Source organism: Chlorocebus sabaeus, chromosome 12 (genome assembly GCF_047675955.1).
Source record: "Chlorocebus sabaeus isolate Y175 chromosome 12, mChlSab1.0.hap1, whole genome shotgun sequence".
In the NCBI taxonomy this organism is placed as follows: domain Eukaryota; kingdom Metazoa; phylum Chordata; class Mammalia; order Primates; family Cercopithecidae; genus Chlorocebus; species Chlorocebus sabaeus.
In genome coordinates, this window is record NC_132915.1 from 34,067,965 (window position 1) to 34,088,460 (window position 20,496).

General features: G+C 45.0%; 1 protein-coding gene across 2 annotated transcripts in view; it reads left to right on the forward strand.

Annotated features, from left to right (window-relative positions):
• RCL1 (RNA terminal phosphate cyclase like 1) overlaps window positions 1-822 on the forward strand; it is a 65,781-nt gene extending 64,959 nt beyond the window's left edge. Inside the window, exon 9 of one of the 2 annotated variants that reach the window (XM_073021555.1) lies at window positions 22-822. In XM_073021555.1, coding sequence (XP_072877656.1) covers window positions 22-172 — 151 coding nt within the window. In that variant the 3' untranslated portion in view covers window positions 173-822. The remainder of the gene's footprint in view (window positions 1-21) is intronic. The other variant, XM_073021556.1, reaches the window with a different exon arrangement.
• The last annotated feature ends 19,674 nt before the right edge of the window (window positions 823-20,496 follow it).

A 20,496-nucleotide genomic window follows, 5' to 3' on the forward strand; every position in this document is an offset into this window, starting at 1 on the left:
ATTTATTTATTTCCTTTTTAGGATAGAATTTTTGCGGCATTTGAAGAGCTTTTTCCAGATTATGTTTAAAATTGAAACTAAGCCATGTGGTGAAGAACTCAAGGGCGGGGATAAAGTGCTGATGACCTGTGTTGGCATTGGTTTCTCCAACCTTAGCAAGACCCTCAAGTGATAACCATCACAAGATAAGGCCCCAATGCCTCCAGACAAAGCAGACGCTGCCATGGACACCAATGGGACCAAGTCCAAATGGATTAATCCAGGACAGGATAGCCACATGCTTAATTTTCTGTGAAGAAATATCAATATACAAATAAAAGACATCTCTGTAGCATGTGGTTTCCAGCTGTTTCTCCAGTGGCGTTGCCATTGCCCAGGAGGCCCAGTCACCGTGAGAGCTCCCTTGCCTTACCTGGAGGAAGAATGTGCCTTCAGGCCACAGTCATGCTGCTAGAACAGTCTCATAGCTGCAGTTCAGCTGTGCTTCCTCAGCCTACTGTCATAGGCTTCCTTGGCCCTCTGTCATATGGCTGTTTTCCAAACTTGCGGAGTCTGTTACTGTTCTTTCTGCAAGGACTTATCTCCTTGAGCCTCAGTTTTTATTGTAGGGATTAAATGAGATAATATGAGTGGCAGCTCTTCATGAGTCCTGCAGTGCTATGCAAATGTCAGAAATTGGTATATTAGACTATTTATCTTTTGTCTTCTGAGTGGATTGCTGTCATGGACACAGACACTGATCTTCATCTGGTTAATTGGATGTATATATGAGGGATGGGTGACTGCAGGGGTCCAAGTAAAGTTATTGGGATGTTTTTTATATTCCAGGTGTGCTATACATTCCTGTTTTATTTTCACAATAGCTCTGTGATGTAAATGCTATCTCCATGAGAAAATTCTTAAAGGGTGTTTCGTTCCTTTGAAATGTATAATGTAAAGACATTAAATCTCCTCATTTAAGGATCTAAGTGTAATAGAGTCAGGGATTTTACCCTTTCAAGCTAATAAGTTAGATTATTACTTTTTTGTTGATGCTCCCAAAAGACATGAGGATCCTGGGTCAGAGATAAAGAACTTTGTTACTCAGCACAGCATGAGCTTCATGTCTACATTGGTTTCCCCTGCTCCCCAGGTCTCACAGTGGACATGGAGGGGCCCAGGTAGATGCTATGCATGTTACAAGTTTGCATCATAGCCAAAGAACTTGTATGTTTGGGGACTCCACCTCTTTCATGGCAAGTCTGTTGTTTCACATGCAGACATTACTTCATCCCTTAGGACTGCCTCCTGCAAACACAGTTTTGAGAAAGAACTCAGGTAAAAGCCTGCCCAACAAGAATATGCAGGAATACCCAGGATCCATGGCAGATTTCCCCTGCCAACTAATAGAGTCCACATTTGATATGTGCATAGGCTTAAAGTTTGTAGAAGGGGAAATATGTACTTCTTTCTACTAGAATTCCAAATGGTGTCCTCCCCCCGGGGGCGAACTTTGCCTCATCACTCCCTCACAGTACCTTTTTCTTTTTAAGTGAAAAGGGGCTAGAGAAAGACTGCTTTGATATCTAGGTGTGTGGGAGGATGTGGAGGTAGAGAGTTAACCTTGAGGAAGGCCAGGACATTCTGGACTATGACATTGTACTGAGAGCTTTACATACTGTATTGTTTATGTGCTCTTGGTATATAACAAGTGCTCACAAACTTAGTAGCTTAAAACAATACCTCTTTATCATTTCACAATTCTAAAGGTCAGATATCCAGGCAGGTGGATTCTCTGCTTAGAGTCTCATAAGGCTGATATCAGGGTGTCTGTCACCTGGGCTGGGCTCAGCTCTCATCTGAAGGCTCTGGGAAAGAATGTGCTTCCATTCAGGTTGTTAGCAGAATTCAGGGTTGTAGGACTGAAGTCACCTGTTTTCTTCCGATTTTTCTTGCTGGCTGTGAGCTGTGGGCAACTCTTAGCATATAGACAGCCACTGCCCATATTTCTGTTCACTTGGTCTCCCCTACCTTCAAGCTGGCAAGGGTGCATGGAATCCTGGTACTTTGAATTCACCTTCCTTTTGTGATACCAGCTAGAGAAAACATTGCTTAAAAATGACTCATAGCGGCCGGGCACGGTGGCTCAAGCCTGTAATCCCAGCACTTTGGGAGGCTGAGACGGGCGGATCACGAGGTCAGAAGATCGAGACCATCCTGGCTAACACGGTGAAACCCCGTCTCTACTAAAAAATGCAAAAAACTAGCCGGGCGAGGTGGTGGGCGCCTGTAGTCCCAGCTACTCGGGAGGCTGAGGCAGGAGAATGACGTAAACCTGGGAGGCGGAGCTTGCAGTGAGCTGAGATCGCGCCACTGCACTCCAGCCTGGGCGACAGTACGAGACTCCGTCTCAAAAAACAAACAGAAAAAAAAAAAAAAGACTCATAGCACAATAGTCCTACCTGGATTATCTCCCTATCTTAAGGTCAACTGACAACAGCAATACTAGATTTGTGTTTAAAAAACCAGGGGCTCGGAATCGTGGATTACCATCCCAGGATTTTGCCTGCCACACATACTGCAGTCCTACCTAGTGCCGCTGACGTTTGAACTCACATCTGCCCATATAGAGCTCAAATCCTGAACTAAGGGGCCACATTGCTTTTGGAATACCACATACCTGCTGTTCCTTGTACAAGCTCTGGAAATGGTGCTGTTGGTCAATGTAGGGTGGCACATAGAGGCCAGGCAAATCACTATAAGCAGTAGAGGAGATGTGTGCTACTGTCCGCTGCAAACCTGGAAACGTCGGGTGTGGTTCCAGCCCCGCATCTGGCAAAGCAGCTTCTGGAGTTGGAACATCTGGCAGGAGTGGTGATGGTATTGCCAAAAAGAGGACCAATTTAATATTTATTTAAATAGCTCACTCCCAGCCCCTTCTCAAATTCCCAAGAAAAGCAATGTACCATTCCTTCAGGCAGAAGTCATCCTTTGCTGTTTGCTGGGACATCTTAGATCAAATCTTTAGTCTCTGACAAATCTTTTAGTCTCTGCCTTTTTTCTAGCTTAGCTCCTGGTCGGTCCACTTACTTGCTGGGGTAGCTTGAAGAGAGAGATTCCAGTGTTTTGGGGCTTGGTTTTCTATCTTGGTCTGTTTGTTCCTTTCTGCTGATAGAGATAGACCATTCTGAGTTAACGGCAGCAGTTGTTCAATGGGACTGTGAGTTTTTTAGGCAGATAAACCGGTGAACTTGTTGGGGGTCATGGCAGAATCATTCTTTGCCTTGTCATCTACAAGGCCCTGCTTCTGTCTTTCAACACCCTTTAACTACATTTCATGCAAACTCCAGCCAGCCTCCATGATGATGATTTTACCATAGTGGTCAAAACAGTTGCTAAGGGGTGGGAGGAAGCCAGTGTATTGCAACATGACATATTGATTGGGAAAGAGCAACAGGAGGACCTGCTGAATTCCACATTGGCCTCACTGGGCAGCTAAGCCTCAGGGGTTTTGTTCTTTTTTAAAATAATTTCTTTTTTGAGTTGGGGTCTCACCCAGGCTAGAGTGCAGTGGCGCAGTCCTAGCTCACTGTAACCTCAAACTCCTGTGCTCAAGTGATCCTCCTGCCTCAGCCTCCCAAGTAGCTGGGACTGTAGGCATGAGCCACTGTACCCAGCTAATTAAAAATATTATTTAGAGATCGTGTCTCACTTTGTTGTCCAGGCTGGATTTTTTGTGTGTTTTTTTTTCCAATTTAATTTTAAGTTCTGGGATACCTGTGCAGGATGTGCAGGTTTGTTACATAGGTAAACATGTGCCATGGTGGTTTGCTGCACCTATCAACCCATCACCTAGGTATTAAGCCCAGGGTGCATTAGCTATTTATCCTGATGCTCTCCCTTCTGGGTTTTCTTTATTTTAAAAAATCATTTCCAAAAAATGGGAAAGGATAGCTAATCACAGACCCAAATTACAAAAACAAAAATTCAAGTTGTACCATGGTGCCTGTCCTCACACCAAACAGCAGAAGACGATGAGGTGGCCATTTCCTGTTAGGTCTTTGTGTTGGGAGGCTGCTAGGTGAGACCAATGCTGGCACTTAGTTTTAAGGCCACTGAGTAGAAGAGTTGAAGGTGCTAGAGGGAGGCAAAGGAAGTAGGCAGGATGGCGTACAAGAGGCTGGAAGCAGTTGATGAAATCAAAGGTAGATGGGGAAACTGGAGCACCAGGGAAACAGAATTTCCAAAGTTTCAGCAGTGCCTGAGGTGAGGGTGGAGGTCGGCTGGGGGAGGGGGAATCAGAGTGATAAGTGGATTTACTGGGCCTTTGTTCCAGGGTATGTGGAATAGAATGTGGGGTTCCGTTGACCTTCCCAGTTGGTAGTGTTGTAGACCTGGGGTGTACAGGTAGCAGTTTTAATCTGCAATGAGTGGGAATGCAGCACTGCAGGGCCTGTGCCCACCCAGGATCTCCATTGTCCCTTACCCGGCTCCAGAGTGGACAAGAAGTAGCTTGCACTTGGGTTTCCATGTTCAGATGGTGCTGGCCTGTTCTTTAGAAGTGACTGAAAGTTAATGGGATTGTCAGTAGGCAAGCTGGGCCTTTTTGTACTTTTCTTGGCCACATCTAAGAGGCCATTTGCGTGGAACACTTTATCAGTGGTTGGCATCTAATGAAGGCTGACCCATGTCACTGCTTTACTCCAGCAAATGAAAGCTGTCCGGTTGTCCCAGGCCTGGGCTGAGCACAGGCCTGGGGTCAGCACCTGTTTTAAAACATCCTAGATATTTCAGATATTCAAGTGCCTCTGAGGGCTCAGGACATTCTTTATTCTGTTTCCTCCTCATTCCCAGCCCTCTGAAGAGCCTGTGTCCAAAAATCCTCAGATTGCTTAATTTGTTAATTTATTTCTGCCACAATTTGGGACATTACATATTTCAAAGGATAGAGAAATCAGAGGCCAACTTAAAGACAACAGATAATGAACAAGCCTGGCTAAAAGATATGTGCCGCCGTATGTCTGTCCCCGAATACCCTGTTACCACGGCTGCGGTAGAGTGCTGGGGCTGCCGCCGGACTCCCTGGGAGCCATCTGGGCAACTGGTCTCCATCTTGGGAAAAAATGATGCCCCAAAGGTAAGGCCAGCTGCTGCTTCCTGCTACATCTGGGGATGTTGAACCATCCTGAAGTTCTTTGTAATCTTCAAGGAAGTATGTTAGTGTTTGAAATGGTACCTGGCTTCAGTTGTGGCAACCCAACCTTAGGCTGTTGTAGGTGCTGTGTGCAAGCACTTGGTTCCTGGGCCCTCCCACATGCTCCCCTCTTGGCCCTAAGCTCTGTTTTGACCACCCTGCTATTTACCCATTAGACAATGAAAGGCATCGTGCCTAAGATCTATAAGCTTTGAAAGACCTATGAAATGCCTGCAAGAAACCAGGAAAAATAATGCTGGCTATAAATTATGCAAAGAAAAGAGCAAGAAAAATATCCACAAAATGAAACACTATCTTCATTTTTTTCAGCATAATTGTTAAAATATTGAGAATAATATAGATGAGAATTTCTTTTTTCACAAGAATTTATGGTTTTAGTATATGTTCTGCCAAAATGAGCACGTCACAAGAATTTCTAAGTGCACGCAGTGGTTGCCAAGGAATCATTGCTAAGCACGTAAAATTAGTTGCTGATCACCAAGCCATTTAAAAGGCAAAATTATAAATAGTCTTTCAGAGATTTGGGATAGGGCTACGTTTTATTTTCTTTCCTTTCTTAAGTTTTTAAAAAATAGAGATAGGGTTTTGCTGTGTTCTCAAATTCCTGGGCTCAAATAATCTGCCCACCTCAGCTGCCCAAAGTGTTAGAATTACCGGCAGGAGCTACCACACCCAGCTGAGCTATGTTTTAATATGTGTGGTTCAATAACACTCTCATAAGACACCTAGAAAGTAAAACCCTCCAAGCCTGCCCCTCTCTTGGAGCCACCTCCTCAGTCTTAAAGCCTCAGCTGTTCCCGAGGAAACCCTCTATCCCCACAATACACCTGCTGCTACAAGTTCTCATAGATGCCTCTCCCCGTCCTTACCTTAGTAGTCACTGCACCCCGTCATTGCTTAATTTTCCACTCTCTTCACCTATGGTGGTAGGGGCCATCTTTTAAGATTTGGTGTGTCCATGATCTTAAATTTTTTAAGTCTCTATTAAAAATCAATTACATTATTCATGAGAGAAGTTTTTGGTTTCTTTTTTAAATACGTAAAAGAAAGCTGGCTGGCTTCTTGAATTTCAGTAGTGCATTGTGGAAATAACACAGGCTTAGGAATTACACCTATGTTTGAATCCCAACTGTGTTAGTAGCATTGTGCTGGCCCTCTGTCCTTCTGATCCTTAGTTTGCTCATCTGAAAATGGGAATTACCTTGTGCCTACTCTGGGATTGAGAAGATTTATTAAACGTGTGTTTGTGATTAGGATTCTTTTTAGTTGTTTGATCCTTGGTAAAGATTCAAAGCAGATTTCTGCATAACAGGTTATGCAGAATGAGTCACAGTGTTTATCTTTAACATCTAGTACTTGGATGTACTCGGCTAGAAGACCAGAGACAAGCTATAGCACCTACATGTGGGTTGAGGTCAAACTGTCCCATGACATACGTTACAAGAGGTAAAGAGAGGGCCTACAGGCATCTTAGTGAGTTCACCGTGTTCCAATGCGGAGTGCCAGGATCCATCTAGTTGGCACAGAGGAGAAAACCTAGCTGATCTGGCAGGTCCTGAAGCCACTGTGTACACCAAACCAAACTGAGTCATAAGGAACTCCATCCTTTCCTCTCCCACCAAGAAAGGAAAAGAATCGTAATTTCTAGTTGCCAATTCTGGAATTTTATGTGTCAGCCTACATTTCCTGTAGCCAGCCTGGGGCTGCACGAAACATTATGTAATAGAAAAAGTCAAACAAGCCTAAGGCTCTGGTCTTGGGTCTTCTGCCTAAGGCACACCTTTGAGCAAATCATTAAGGTTTTTGAACCTCAGTTTCTTCATTAGGATATGAATAAAACCTACTGCAAAAGACTATGAAGACTAAGCCTGTGTACTGTACAGGCCCTGGCAATACTAGGCATTGAAAAACTGTGAGTTGCCTCCTTGACTGATGGTAGAGCGAAAGATTAGGTTTCATGAGTTCAGAGATACAACAGGAATGTGGAGGTCAGTTTAACTTGGGTGAGTCCCGAGGCTTTGAATTGAATAGAATATAGTTGCAAATAAGAAATTGACTCAAACAGCAGAATTTATAGGCTTTTAAACTAAGTTCAGTAGCACATTTAGCTTCATGTAAAGCTGGATCCACGGGTTCAAACAATGTCATCAGAATTCAACTCTCAGGCCAACGCAGGAGGATCACTTCAGGCCAGGAGTTCAATAATTCAACTCTCTCTCATTTCTGCTTTCTGTTGTGTTGTCTTCCTTCTCCAGCAGGTATTATTTTTCATATGTTGGTTTTTTTGGCAACCCTTAAGTACTGGATAGAGATTCTCTACTCAATACTGAATCCTAGCTGTGTCAGTAGCATTGAGCTGGGCCTCCATCCTTCTCACCCTTAGTACTCTCATCTGAAAATGGGAAATATCTTACCCACCCTGGGGTTTATTGGGTAGTGATTCTATTCAATACTTTAAAAAAAAAAAAAAACTTTTAAAAAAGCTATCAGAATTGTGTCTCCCTCTGTTGAACACAGAGCACCCCAATTGACCAGATAGATCTGGGTCCTGTTCTCATCCCTGGGGTGGTAATGATGTCAGCCTCACCTAAATTGTATGGACCAAGAGGAAAGGAAGTGTTGATTCTCAAAGGGAAGTCTGAGTGCTTTTACAGAAGAGACAGTTGATACTGGATAGGCAGAAGGAGCAGTTGTCTGCTGTAGACTACATTGCCTAATTCCTTGAATATTCTCAGATAGATGCTCCACAATACTGCCTGCCCACCACCATCTTTCACCATCCAGAGTCTTCCAGCATTATGGTATAGAATTGAGTGAACAAGGATGAATTCGCCTTAACAAATGATGCCAAACAAAGGCAAGATCATTGGACTCAGAAGGCCAAAGTTATAATGGATGCTTGGCAAAGATTTGTTATATTAGCCAGTAGCATTCTTGGGCTAGAAGGGGGAGCAATACTCTGGATGGTAACCCAAAGGAAGAAGTGGCAATGACCAATTCCAGGTGTGGGAGCATCATGGGTGTTGTGGGCCAAGAGGAGGGGTCGGGGCACTGCGTAAAGAAAAATGTCAGTTGATGCTCTTGCTTTCTATCATGGTCCTGCCTTTTCTTTTATCCTTTTTTTTTTTTTTTCCCTAAGACAGAGTTTCACCAGAGACAACCTATGGCACCTGCATATGGGTTGAGGTCAAACTATCCCATGACATATGTTACAAGAGTTAAAGAGAGGGCCTACAGGCATCTCGGTGAGTTCACCATGTAGACATGCTGCCCAGGCTGGCGTGCAGTGGCGTGATCCTGGCTCACTGCAACCTCTGCCTCCCGGGTTCAAGTGATTCTCCTGCCTCAGCCTCCCAAGTAGCTGGGATTATAGGCTCCTGGCTAATTTTTGTATTTTTAGTAGAGATGGGGTTTCACCATGTTGGCCAAGCTGGTCTCGAACTCCTAACCTCAGGTGATCTGCCTGCCTTTCAGCCTCCCAAAGTGCTGGGATTACAGGTGTGAGCCACCACACCCGGCCATGGTTCTGCTTTTTCTAACCTCTGGAAAACAGATTCAGGATCTGGGGAGGAAGACCAGGATTTTTTGCCCATTGCCAAGAACATGAATTGATGGCAACAATGTCAAGAGCTACCTGTGGAAGAGCAATGAAGACATATTAAACCTGTGACTCCTCCAGTGGGCAGGAGTGTGAGAGGTGCTTCTCATTTTCAAATAATTTGCACTTTTTTTTTTTGTTTTTTTGGAGGCAGAGTCTCACTCTGTCACCCAGGCTGGAGTGCAGTGGCGCAATCTCGGCTAACTGCAACCTCTGCCTCCTGGGTTCCAGCAATTCTCTGCCTCAGCCTCCTGAGTAGCTGGGATTACAGGTGCCTGCCACCATGCCTGGCTAATTTTTTTGTATTTTTAGTAGAGTCAGGGTTTCACCATATTGGCCAGGCTGGTCTTGAACTCCTGAACTCAGGTGATCCACTTGCCTTGGCCTCCCAAAGTGCTGAGATTACAGGCATGAGCCACTGCGCCTGGCCCGCACTATTTTTTACGGCTATATGTACACACATATATATTTGTATATGTATACATGTTAGTTTATATTAAGAATCCCAGGTAGAACTCCAGTAATTTTCCATCAGCCTCAAAGCAAATAAAGATTAGGAATCCTGGCCGGGCGTGGTGGCTCATGCCTGTAATCCCAGCACTTTGGGAGGCCAAGGCAAGTGGATCACTTGAGGTCAGGAGTTCAAGACCAGCCTGGCCAACATGGTGAAACCCTGTCTCTACTAAAAAGACAAAAATCAGCCAGGCGTGGTGGCGAGTGCCTGTAGTCCCAGCTACTCAGGAGACTGAAGCAGGAGAACCACTTGAACCTGGGAGGTGAAGAGGTTACAGTGAGCTGAGATCACGACACTGCATTCCAGCCTGGGCAACAGTGAGACTCCTTCTCAAAAAAAGATTAGGAATCCTCTTTGTCTTACTCCTCTGTACCCTCAAAAATCAACAACAACCAAAAACTACATATGCAACTTACCTGTGGCAGAGGCCTCAGAAGAGGCCACAAAAGATGCCTCAGGAGACCTGCTGCAATGCTGGACAAGTGGCTTAGGCCCCTGCACATTACCCATTTTCCAGGGCTGGCGCCAGGATTCTGGGTGAGAGCACTGTGCTCCGCCTCCAAATTAGGGTCTCATTAGGTCCAGTGTAGTGCTTCCCAGAGGAGGTTCCATGATACACTAGCATCATGGGGTGCTTTCCCTGAAAAGGGCTTAATAGAGGTTTTGAAAATGCAACAGTCTCCATCACAGTGTACATTAACAGAGCACACACTACAAGAAGCCTTGCAACTGAAGCTTTGTTTTGCCTAGTACTGTTCAAACTCACATAACCATGGAACTCTCCCTACCCTGGAAGAAAGAGAGAGAGAAAGAGACTATTCGCATTATGTAGTGCTCTTAATCTGCAAATCACACTTTGGGTGTTCCTGGTTTGATAGGATTTATTGGTAAGTACAGAAAGTATAAGCTCTTGCATTCTTTTTTTTTTTTTTTTTTTTTTTTTTTTTTTTTTTTTTTTTGAGACAGTCTTGCTCTGTCAGGCTGGAGTACAGTGGCATGACCATAGCTCACTGCAGCCTCAACCTCTCCCAGGCTTAAGTGATGCTCTCACTTCAGCTTCCTGACCAGTAGCTGGGACCACAGGTGTGTACCACCACACCTGGCTAGTTTTTAAAAATCTTTTGTAGAGATGAGGTCTTGCTCTGTTGCCCAGGCTGGTCTCAAACTCCTTAGCTCACGTGATCCTCCTGCCTTGGCCTCCCAAAGTGCTGAAATTACAGGTGTAAGCCACTGCACACGGCCAACTCTTGCATTCTTGATTGGGGTATTTGTGAAAACCCAAGTAGTTGTCAGGAATCTAGGTGGAAAATCTAGACTCATGTCTAACCCTGGCCCCAGCCCTACAGCATTGAACACCCCCACACATGAGTTTCGGATCAGTGGCCATCAGCCCAACTGACTCTGTGCCATCTTCCCTTATTGTCGGGGCTTCTAGAAATTAGAGGGGCCAGGTATGTGGATAGGGTTGGATTCTGTGGTGTTTATATGATTATTACAATGTCCCCATTTTCTTGAGAGTTACACAGACTGTTGTTCTTTTCCTCTTAGCTCAGAGGCTCAATATGGCAGGAAAGCTCACTTTAGGTTCTCAGCAAGAAGTTGGAAGAGGTCAGGGAGAAATCCTTGGCGAGGAGGAACCAAGGAGATATGAAAGGTTTCTTGAAGTCCTGTGGTTAGGCCAAGCCTGAACCCTGAAACACCTAGATTTTTAGAGGATTCAGACCAGGACACCACCTGCTATCACTGAGATGCAAAGACATGGTCCTTGAAGCAATGGACCTGGTTGCTTGGAATAGGGAGAGAGCTTGAGCTTTTTAAATAGGCTTTTGAAAAGATACTCTTGTACTTAAGCCCCTGCTTGACCTGCTTCTCTGTTAATGGGCTCTCCAGAAAAGAGCTTGGCTAATACTCCCTCAGTGTCTTCTTCAAGGTGTAGAGTTAATGTCAGTGCTTTTAAAATCTGTTGAACCTGTGTGCCCAGGATAAACTTTTGCAGCTCTTGACAATCTGAGTGAGTCTATTTGTAGTCCCGAGTTTTGTCTTTGGGAGCATGGAAGGTGAGAGAGACCTTGAATCACCTGGACACCCACCTGAGAAGAAGAGTGAGAAAGGAAGTGGAAAACAACCTCAGTTGGAAGTAGTGTGTTCTGAGTACCTTTGTTAACAATGCTAAGAAAACAGCCTTGGCAAAGTAAGGGGTCCTGTAGGGAGAACAGGAGTGGGTTAGCTGCTCCAGTCCCTCGGGAACTGTCCTACTTGTCTGATCTGTTTGCTAGGGATCTGCGAGCCCCAAGAAGACTGAACACTTAACACATAATATGCTTTGTACATCTTGTGAGACTATCTTCCCAAATTTTAAGAACCATTGTTATGAATAATATACAAATGCATTTTAAAGCATCATTGAATTCATACTTATTTCATTGTGTACTTTTTGTTTGTCTGAGACAGGGTTGCACTCTGTTGCCCAGGCTGGAGTGCAGTGGCATGATCGCTGCTCACTGCATATTTGAATTCCTGGGCTCCAGCGATCCTCCTGCCTCAGCCTCCTGAGTAGCTAGGACTATAGGCATGTGCCACCACACTTGGCTAATTTTTTAATTTTTTGTAGAAATGGGGTCTCACTATGCTTCCCAGGCTGGTCTTGAATGCCTCACCTCAAGCAGCCCCCTCTCTTCTGCTTCCCAAGGTGCTAGGATTACAGGAATGAGCTACCATGCCTGGCCTGTATTTTCTCAATTAACAGATTCTCTTCTTCTTCTCTTCTTCTCTTCTCTTCTGAAACAAGTCTGTGAAAATTTTAGATGCTCAAAATTTGTGCTTTCTTGAAAAGGCTGTAATAAGTGTTATATTGTAAAATTGCTTGCCCCCGGTAGTCATCTCTGGTTGGTTACCTATCTTGGTTATGTAATTATTCTGAAAGGTTCTGGAAAGTTTGAACTTCTTGCCACAAACCTTGACTGTTTGCCTGCTTGGAGGGGAGGGTTAGAAGAGAGAAGAAGGGGTAAGACTGGAGGACAGCTCACTCATCACTCAGAGGGCTGAAGTTCCATTTAGCATCACTGATCTCCTAATACTAAAACATCCAAGCTGAGCCTCCCTGCTTTGATATAAAGTGCTGCCCCCTTCCCTCAGGATGTTTCCTCCACAAAGCAGCTGACTTCCAATGTGGCAAGAGCTCCTATTTTTCTTTCTTTTTTTTTTTTTTTTTTTTGAGACGGAGTCTTGCTCTGCATCCCAGGCTGGACTGCAGTGGCCGGATCTCAGCTCACTGCAAGCTCCGCCTCCCGGGTTTACGCCATTCTCCTGCCTCAGCCTCCGGAGTAGCTGGGACTACAGGCGCCCGCCACCTCGCCCGGCTAGTTTTTTGTATTTTTAGTAGAGACGGGGTTTCACCGTGTTAGCCAGGATGGTCTCGATCTCCTGACCTCGTGATCCGCCCGTCTCGGCCTCCCAAAGTGCTGGGATTACAGGCTTGAGCCACCGCGCCCGGCCTCCTATTTTTCTTGACTGACAATTGCCACTGCCTTACGGATTTCAGAACACTTCCATGAACATTGTCCCATTTCATCCTCACAGACACTTCTCAGTTTAGGTTTAAAGAAACTATCAGACTTACTTAAGATCACACAATTAGTGGAGAAATTGCAGCAAGAGCACAAAACTTTGGGTTTCAATAGCTCTGAACCATGACATATGAGTGTCTTTAGTAGGTCATACCTTAGTGCCTTTTCAAATGGGTATTATTTAAATGTTTGCTCAATATCTGTTTAAAGATGAGAGGATGAACACCTGTGAAAGAAGGGTAGAAAAGGAAGGTGTGGAGGCAGCACCCAGTTTTTCATGTTTTCCTCAGAAAGACCGAAGCCCAGCAGCTAACCATGGATGAATTATCTTTTATTATCCCTTAGAAATCATATTAGGAATTTTTTTTCTTGAGGGTAAGTGACTAAAAACAACTCAAACAGGCTTAAGCAAATGTATTGACTCATTTAAAGGAAAAGTCCAGGGATGTACCTCACTTCAGGCATAAACTGAGTCCAGGGGTTAGAATGATGTCACCAAGACTCATCACTTTTGATCTGTCCTCTAGTAGGGTCACCCCACTGATGGTAGCAAGAAGTCATCAGAAGTTCTTGGCTTGTATCCTATCCTTGCAGCAGCCCCAATTAAAAGAATCTTTCTGACAGTTCCCAAAAATGTCCCCCAAGGGTTGAATATCATGGGATTGATTTAGTTATTTGCCCAACTCTAAATCAGTCACTATAACCAGTAGTGGTTGGTCAGATTGGCCACATCTGGGTGCATGCCAGCTCCAAGAGCCCAGCACACATGGACCTTCTGTACCGCATGAGCTAAGAATAGGAGAGGCGGTCCCCAAGGAAAGTATGGCTTCTAGTGCCAAAAGACAAAAAAATGCATGCTGGGCAGCCCAAAGCAATGAATTTGTACTGAAGAAATGTTCCTCTAGCCCCAAACACCTGGCAGCTTACCAAAATACTACTTTAAACAACATTCCAGACACTCCCTCAGAATTCCAGTCAACACAATTTTCTCTATTCCACTGCATTATAGTTTGGTACCCTGGGCAGCTTCTCAGTTAGATCCCCTTTATTCCAACTCTGTCTTTGCCAAGTGAGGAAGTTGCAGTAGAGGGACTTGGCCCAAGTCACACCACAAGGATAAGGAGGAGTTCAGACCAGATCCTGTTCCCAGACCATTGGCTACTGAAACCAGGAAGCACTGCTGACCCTGCCACTTGGGCCAGCCCAGCAGCACAGCCTTGCTTGTCCCATGACCTAGCCAAGTTCTGTTAGGACCCAAGATTGGTATAGATTATAGCAACAAAAGATCTCCAGGTTCTGGAATTGGTCCATTTTGGCCATTGCTATGGTCTGAATATTCGTATCCTCCTCAGATTCATATGGTGAAATCCTAACCCTCAAGGTGATGGAATTAAGAGGTGGGGCTTTTGAGAGGTGATTAAGTGTGAAGAGCAGAATCTTCATGAATCAGATTAGTGTCCTTACAAGAGACACTTCCCCACTTTCTTTTCCACCTTGAGGACACAGCAAGAAAGCACTGCCTGCAAACCAGGAAATGGGTCCTCACTAGATACTAAATCTGCTGGCACCTTGATCTTGAACTTCCCATCCTCTAGAACTATGAGAAATAGGTTTCTGTTGTTTAGAAACCAGCCAGTCTATGGTCTTTTGTATAGCAGCCTGAACAGACTAAAGCCTTCTGAGGTAATCATACCCTATTTTAGGCTCTGCAGAGGATGCAGATTTAGGTAAAAGGATGTTCTTAAGAGTCTCTGAAAAAAAAAAAAAAAAGAGTCTCCGAAGAGTGATCATCTGGAAGGATACACACTGCGTCATTAATAGAAGTAGCATAGGCCTGTGAGATTGGGAAGCATACTTTCACTTTTTGCTTTATCTATTCTCTGTTGTTGGAATTATTTAGAGGCAGGTACTGAGCCACAGTGGGATATCTGGAAGAATCACACTTGTACCTGAACACAGAGTTTGAGATAGATGGGCAAAGTGTCTCTGATGAGGAGCTCAGGGGCAGGGTCGTTAGGGAGAAGACTCTGGACCCAAGCATAAGGCTACCACGTACCCAGAAAAATTAAGATCTTTATTTTTATTTTTTTGAGAAAATGTCTCACTCTGTCACCCAGGCTGGAGTGTAGTGGTGTGATCTCAGCCGACTGCAGCCTTGACCTCCTGGGCTCAAGTGATCCTCCCACCTCAGCCTCCTGAGTAGCTGGGACCCCAGGCATGAGCCACTACACTTGGCATTTTTTTTTTTTTGGAGACAGAGTCTCACTCTGTCACCCAAGCTGGAGTGCAGTGGCACGATCTCGGTTCACTGCAACTGTGGCTAATTTTTAAAAAATTATTGTGTTCAGGCTGGCCTTGTACTCCTGGGCTCAAGCAATCCTCCTGACTCAGCCTCCCAAAGTGCTGGGATTACAGGCATGAACCACTGTGCCCAGCCAAAAGTTAAGGTCTTTAAATGATGAGGACCTTTTCTTTCAGTGGCACTAACCCTAGTAGGGACTGTCACTTGCTACACTGATCCTAACACCATCAAGACTGTTGACTGGTGGATATGATGGTTACTGGCCTGGCCACTTCCCTTCTGGGCAATCTTACAAGGCATAGGAGAAAAACAGTCACTCAACTGGCCACACTTAGATTTTTTTTTTTTCGTCTACACCTCCTCAAAGGAACACACCTATATTTTGACCTAAAAGGGAAATGACCGGCTTATTGTCTAGGCTTCACTCCAAATGACTTTAGATTTAATCATCAAATCTGTCCTGAAATGATAGATTTGCCATTTTGAGGACATCTAGAAGAATAAAGTTATATCCTAAAGTCAACAGAGGGTTTCCTAAATTTTTATTAAAAAGGTTTCCTTTGTTAAAATGAGGATTTTGGTAGGGCGCAGTGACTCACGCCTGTAATCCCAGGACTTTTGGAGGCCGAGGCAGGTGGATCACTTGAGGTCAGGAGTTCAAGACCAGCCTGGCCAACATGGTGAAACCCCATCTCTACTAAAAATACAAAAATCAGCCAGGTGAGGTGGCGGGTGCCTGTAATCCCAGCTACTTGGGAGGCTGAGACAAGAGAATTGCTTCAGCCCAGGAGGCGGAGGTTGCAGTGAGATGAGATTGTGCCACTGCACTCCAGCCTGAGTGACAGAGCAAGACTCTGTTTAAAAACAATAAAATAATAAAATAAAATAAAATAAAATAAATAAAAGTGGATTTCACTTTTCCAGTTGGTTACTTTGAGGATGATGTTGTTCCTTTGCATGAGACTCCCTTTACGCCATTGACCTAAGAATACCTGGTGGCTCCAACTGTGCTTGGAACTCACCTTCTTGTTCCACTCTCCCTGCTGATTCCTTCCCAGAAAGGGCCTGATCCATCCCCACCTTGACGTCATCCCTTCTTCTCTTACACTAAGTGAAATCTCCAGTGACTGGCCTGGTAGTAGCCATGGATGTGTCTTTTTAATCATTAGTAAATCTAAGGACCCTGATAGTTCTGGGCCACTGAGTTTTTTCTTATAGAGTCTACAAGAAAGAAAGAGGTGGTGATGGGAGATAAAATAAACTCATCTTTTTCTTTCCTATTTCCCCTTATCCACATAAGCAAAACCTTTTAGAAAACTGAAAATGAGATGTACCTGGAATAAGATGGAACTCTAAACCTTCAAGGGATGGGCACTGGAAGGAGATGTCCAGAGGAGCAGGAAAGGGGCACAGGAGCGTGGAGGCAAGCTGCGGATGGGACAGTGCAGCTGGCTAGGAATATACTGCGTGTCCCCTTGGGGGCCTTTTGATTGCATTTCTATTACTCCCTCCCTCTGGCTCTCCAGTTCCCTCTTTACTCTCCTTTAAAGCTCTGCCCCAGCCTGGTTCCAAGATGAAAGACTGGGAACATGATGACCTTTTTCTCTTCTGCATTAAATTGATAGAAATGATAGCGAATATATTTTGTAAATCAATTAATGAATTGCAAACATGAAAACACAACAGGGAACTGTCTTGCTGGACCAGAAATAGCAAAGCATTCCTAAGAGAAGGATGCAGACAGGAAACCCAAAGTAAATCAGACTTGAAACCATAAGCCAGGCTGCTCCTGTGTCAAGAAACTGTCTAAGCCCAAGACTTACTCAGAAGAGCACCAAACAAGAATTACCAAACATCTGAGACAATAATACCATGGAAGAAAGACAAACAACTCAGCAAATGAAAGTCCTTCCTAAGGAGGCAGTGTGGGTGGGGAGGTGAGGGCTGAGCCATGCTCTCCCTTAAAGAATCCCGTGCGACCTGGGCATGCCCACTTCCCAGTAGACTGGCTTTTCCCAGCATGGTAACCAGTGGTGGTTGTGCTGAGCAAATGCTTCTGTGATGGGGGAGGTGCTGGCAGGGATGTATGCACACAAAGATGCTGTGGATAGTCTGGATTTCTTGCTAATGTGGGCTGCGGTGTTGGAGCCTTTGGTCCAGGATGCTTCTGGAAGAAGGGTCAGTCTTTGCAGCCCAAACGGTGGAGCTGAACTCCCAAGTTAACACTTGCAAATTCATTTATTGCCTACTAAGCAGTGGGCAGGTTGGCTATCCACTCTTTCTCATCTCTGTGTCTTTAAAGCCATGATTCTTGAGGGAGGGGAGGGAGGGGGAAGCATGCCTTCCAGAGTAAGAGTATCAGGGTCATTTATTCTCTCCCTCTGATCCCAGCAGCTATAAACTCCATCCTGCCCCTTCCTCAATTCTTATATGCTTTCTCTAGGGTATATGTGATGTCCACCCCCACTGAAGAGACATGTTTTGATATTCAGCTGGGCTGAGGTAGTTAAAAATTTAGAGAGCCACCATTTTTAGGTAAATGTGATTCTTTCCAATTTGTATAAATCACCTATCTGGTACAAACTATCTTCCTTATTCTGATGACCCAAATGCATCTCTCTCACCAGAGCTCTTTAACTGTTTCAGAATTACAGCCCAGCTTTCTCCCCATTGAAGACCCCACAGGAATGCGAAGCCTAAATGTCCAAAAGCAGAGCTCATTTCATCTTGCTTCCAGAGCTGATCCTCAGCCTACATTTGTTTTCTTGGTGGATGACAGCTGAATCCAGAAATCTTGGACTATTTATTTTATTTATTTATATAGAAGATGCAAGGTAAGATCTTGGAGTCCTCTTCTGCTCTACCCTCTCTTATTTCCCAAATTCTACAACCCCTTCCTCCACCGCCCTGCCCCCACCACACACACACCCTTTTTTTCAGAGATAGGGTCTTGCTTGGTTGCCCAGGCTGGAGTGCAGTGATGCAATCATGGCTTCTTGCAACCTCAACCTCCAGGCCTCAAGCAATTCTCCTGCCTCAGCCCCCTGAGTAACTAGGACTATAGGTGTGAGCCACCAGGTCTAATTTTAAAATTTTTAAAGAAATGGGGTCTCACTGTATTGTTTAGGTTGGTCTCAAACTCCTGGCTCCAAGCAGTCTTCCCACTTCAGCCTCCCAAAATGCTGGGTTTACAGATGTGAGCCACCATGCCTGGCTCCCACACCCTTTTCATCAGCCTCCAGTCATATTAATTCTAACTCCTTAGTAGTTCTCATCATTATCCCTTTTCTCCACATCCATGGACACTTAACCATGTCATTAATTTTGGCATCTACAGTCTCCTAATTGGTTTCTCTGACTCTAGTCTTGCTCCCTCCAATTCATTTTCCTCTCTGCTCTCCAGATCTATCTCAGTAAAACAAATCTTACCAGGCCACTTCCCTGTTAAAGTCTTCACTGTAAAGGGGAATAGGGAATTTGTATCAGAAGTTCTAAAAATCTTCATAGCCTTTGATGGGTATAATTTCCTTGCTAGAAGTTTATCCTAAGGAAATAATCAGATGTTTGGACAAAGGTTTGAGTACAAAGATGGTCACAGGAAAAATCTAACCATTTGATATTAGGAAATTTGTCAGACCACAGGACATTTATAAGATGAAATCTTATATAGCCATTCTATGTTGTGAGCTACAGAGAATTTAAAAATATGTTGAGGACAGCTTGGACCAGGTGGTGTCTTTGCTGATCCCCATGGTACTTTTGGCATATCTCCCTCAGGGCATCAGAGGACTTATCCCACTGTGTCTGCCTGTTCTTGGTTCTTCCCCACTGGGTTATAAGGTTCTGGAAGGGACTGTGTTGTATTTGTCTCTTTACCCCCACGTCCTGTAGCAATGCTGGCATACAGTATGGTGTGGGAGTGGCATGTCCTTAAGGATAATTCTGCTTCAAGATCTGACACACCCTTAAGTGGTATATCCAAAACTGAAATCAATGCTCCTCCCAACCCCCACCCCCCAAAAATCTCAGACCCAGAATTTTATTCCTCCCCTCCATGGCCATCTCCATGAAAGAATCATTTTTGGTGGCCTTGGAGGTACCAACCTTTCTCAGACTGGTGAAGAACATGGTGTGGTGTGATCCTATCCCAGAGCTCCTTAATCTTCCCTATACCCCAGCACCCAGATTTTAAAAAATAGGGCTCAGCCTGGGCTCTGAGGTGAGGGAAGAGGAAAGTGGGGACTAGCCAGGGCCCTGAGGTTGGGTGGGGTGTGGCGTGACATGGCAAGGGGTGGGAGTGGGCAGGAGAGACTGCCTGGGTGAGGCTCGCCTCAGATGGAGAAGCCTGACCTGGATCCACTTGCTGCCTGTAGGAGCTCAGTTGCCAAAACCTGTCTGGCCTAAAGACAGGCACAGTTTGATTTAATACTTGGTACTGACCTCACTTGAACATTAAATCAATAAATGCCAACTTAATGGAGCTGTTGCTGGGAAACTAAGGAGTATCAAGTATCCAGTATCTGCACGGAGGAGATTGTTTTGGTCTGTTTTGTTTTTCGAAAGCTGTAACTTGCTCCTTGGTGCCCTTTAGGTTATTCATTTTTGGTAGGAAAGTGGCTCCCACAGTCTCCTCTCCACCCACCCTTTGGAGAAGCTTGGAAATGCACTGAGCAGCTGCCCCCATGATAAGCTGAAGGGCCTGTCCTGTCCAGGTTGGCAGGTCTTCCCAACAGGCAGAGTGAGGAGTTTGTGAATGAGGGAGGAGACTATGGTGTCTCAGAAGGAAAACTCTAGAGGCAAAACACTTGAGTAACAATGACCAGTTCAACCTCTGGATCTCTCTTGCAGCTCGCTGAGACTATTTCCAGCTGAACTGTGTAGCTCTCAGTGTGGGTGCCTTTTATCCATCACTGGTGTCATGCCAGGTCATCTTCATCTTTTCTTAGCTAGCTGAGGACAGTCATCCAAGCTGGGGTCTCCTCTCCTGTGTGTCTCTCCTAGGGATGGAGTTGCCAGGTTTGTGCTTGTTTTTACTTCTTGTCCAGCCTTTCCTTCCCCTCCCTTTCCTGTTCCCTGGGTCGACCATAGCAGAGGTGGTGTTGGAGGAGGGTACTAGCTTTTGGGAAAAAGAGGACAACACGGCTGCCACAAACACTACCCAGACACGGGCTGGGAATGGGGCCTTGGATGCCAGCTGTTGGGTGCCTGCCTTGCAGCCAGCTCAGCCAAAGCATGTGGTTCTGATTGTCTCCTTTCTTCTGCTTCGCAGCCAGTCATAAATGCCATCTTCCTTGGATGTCTGAGTCCCTTGGAAACTGGGCT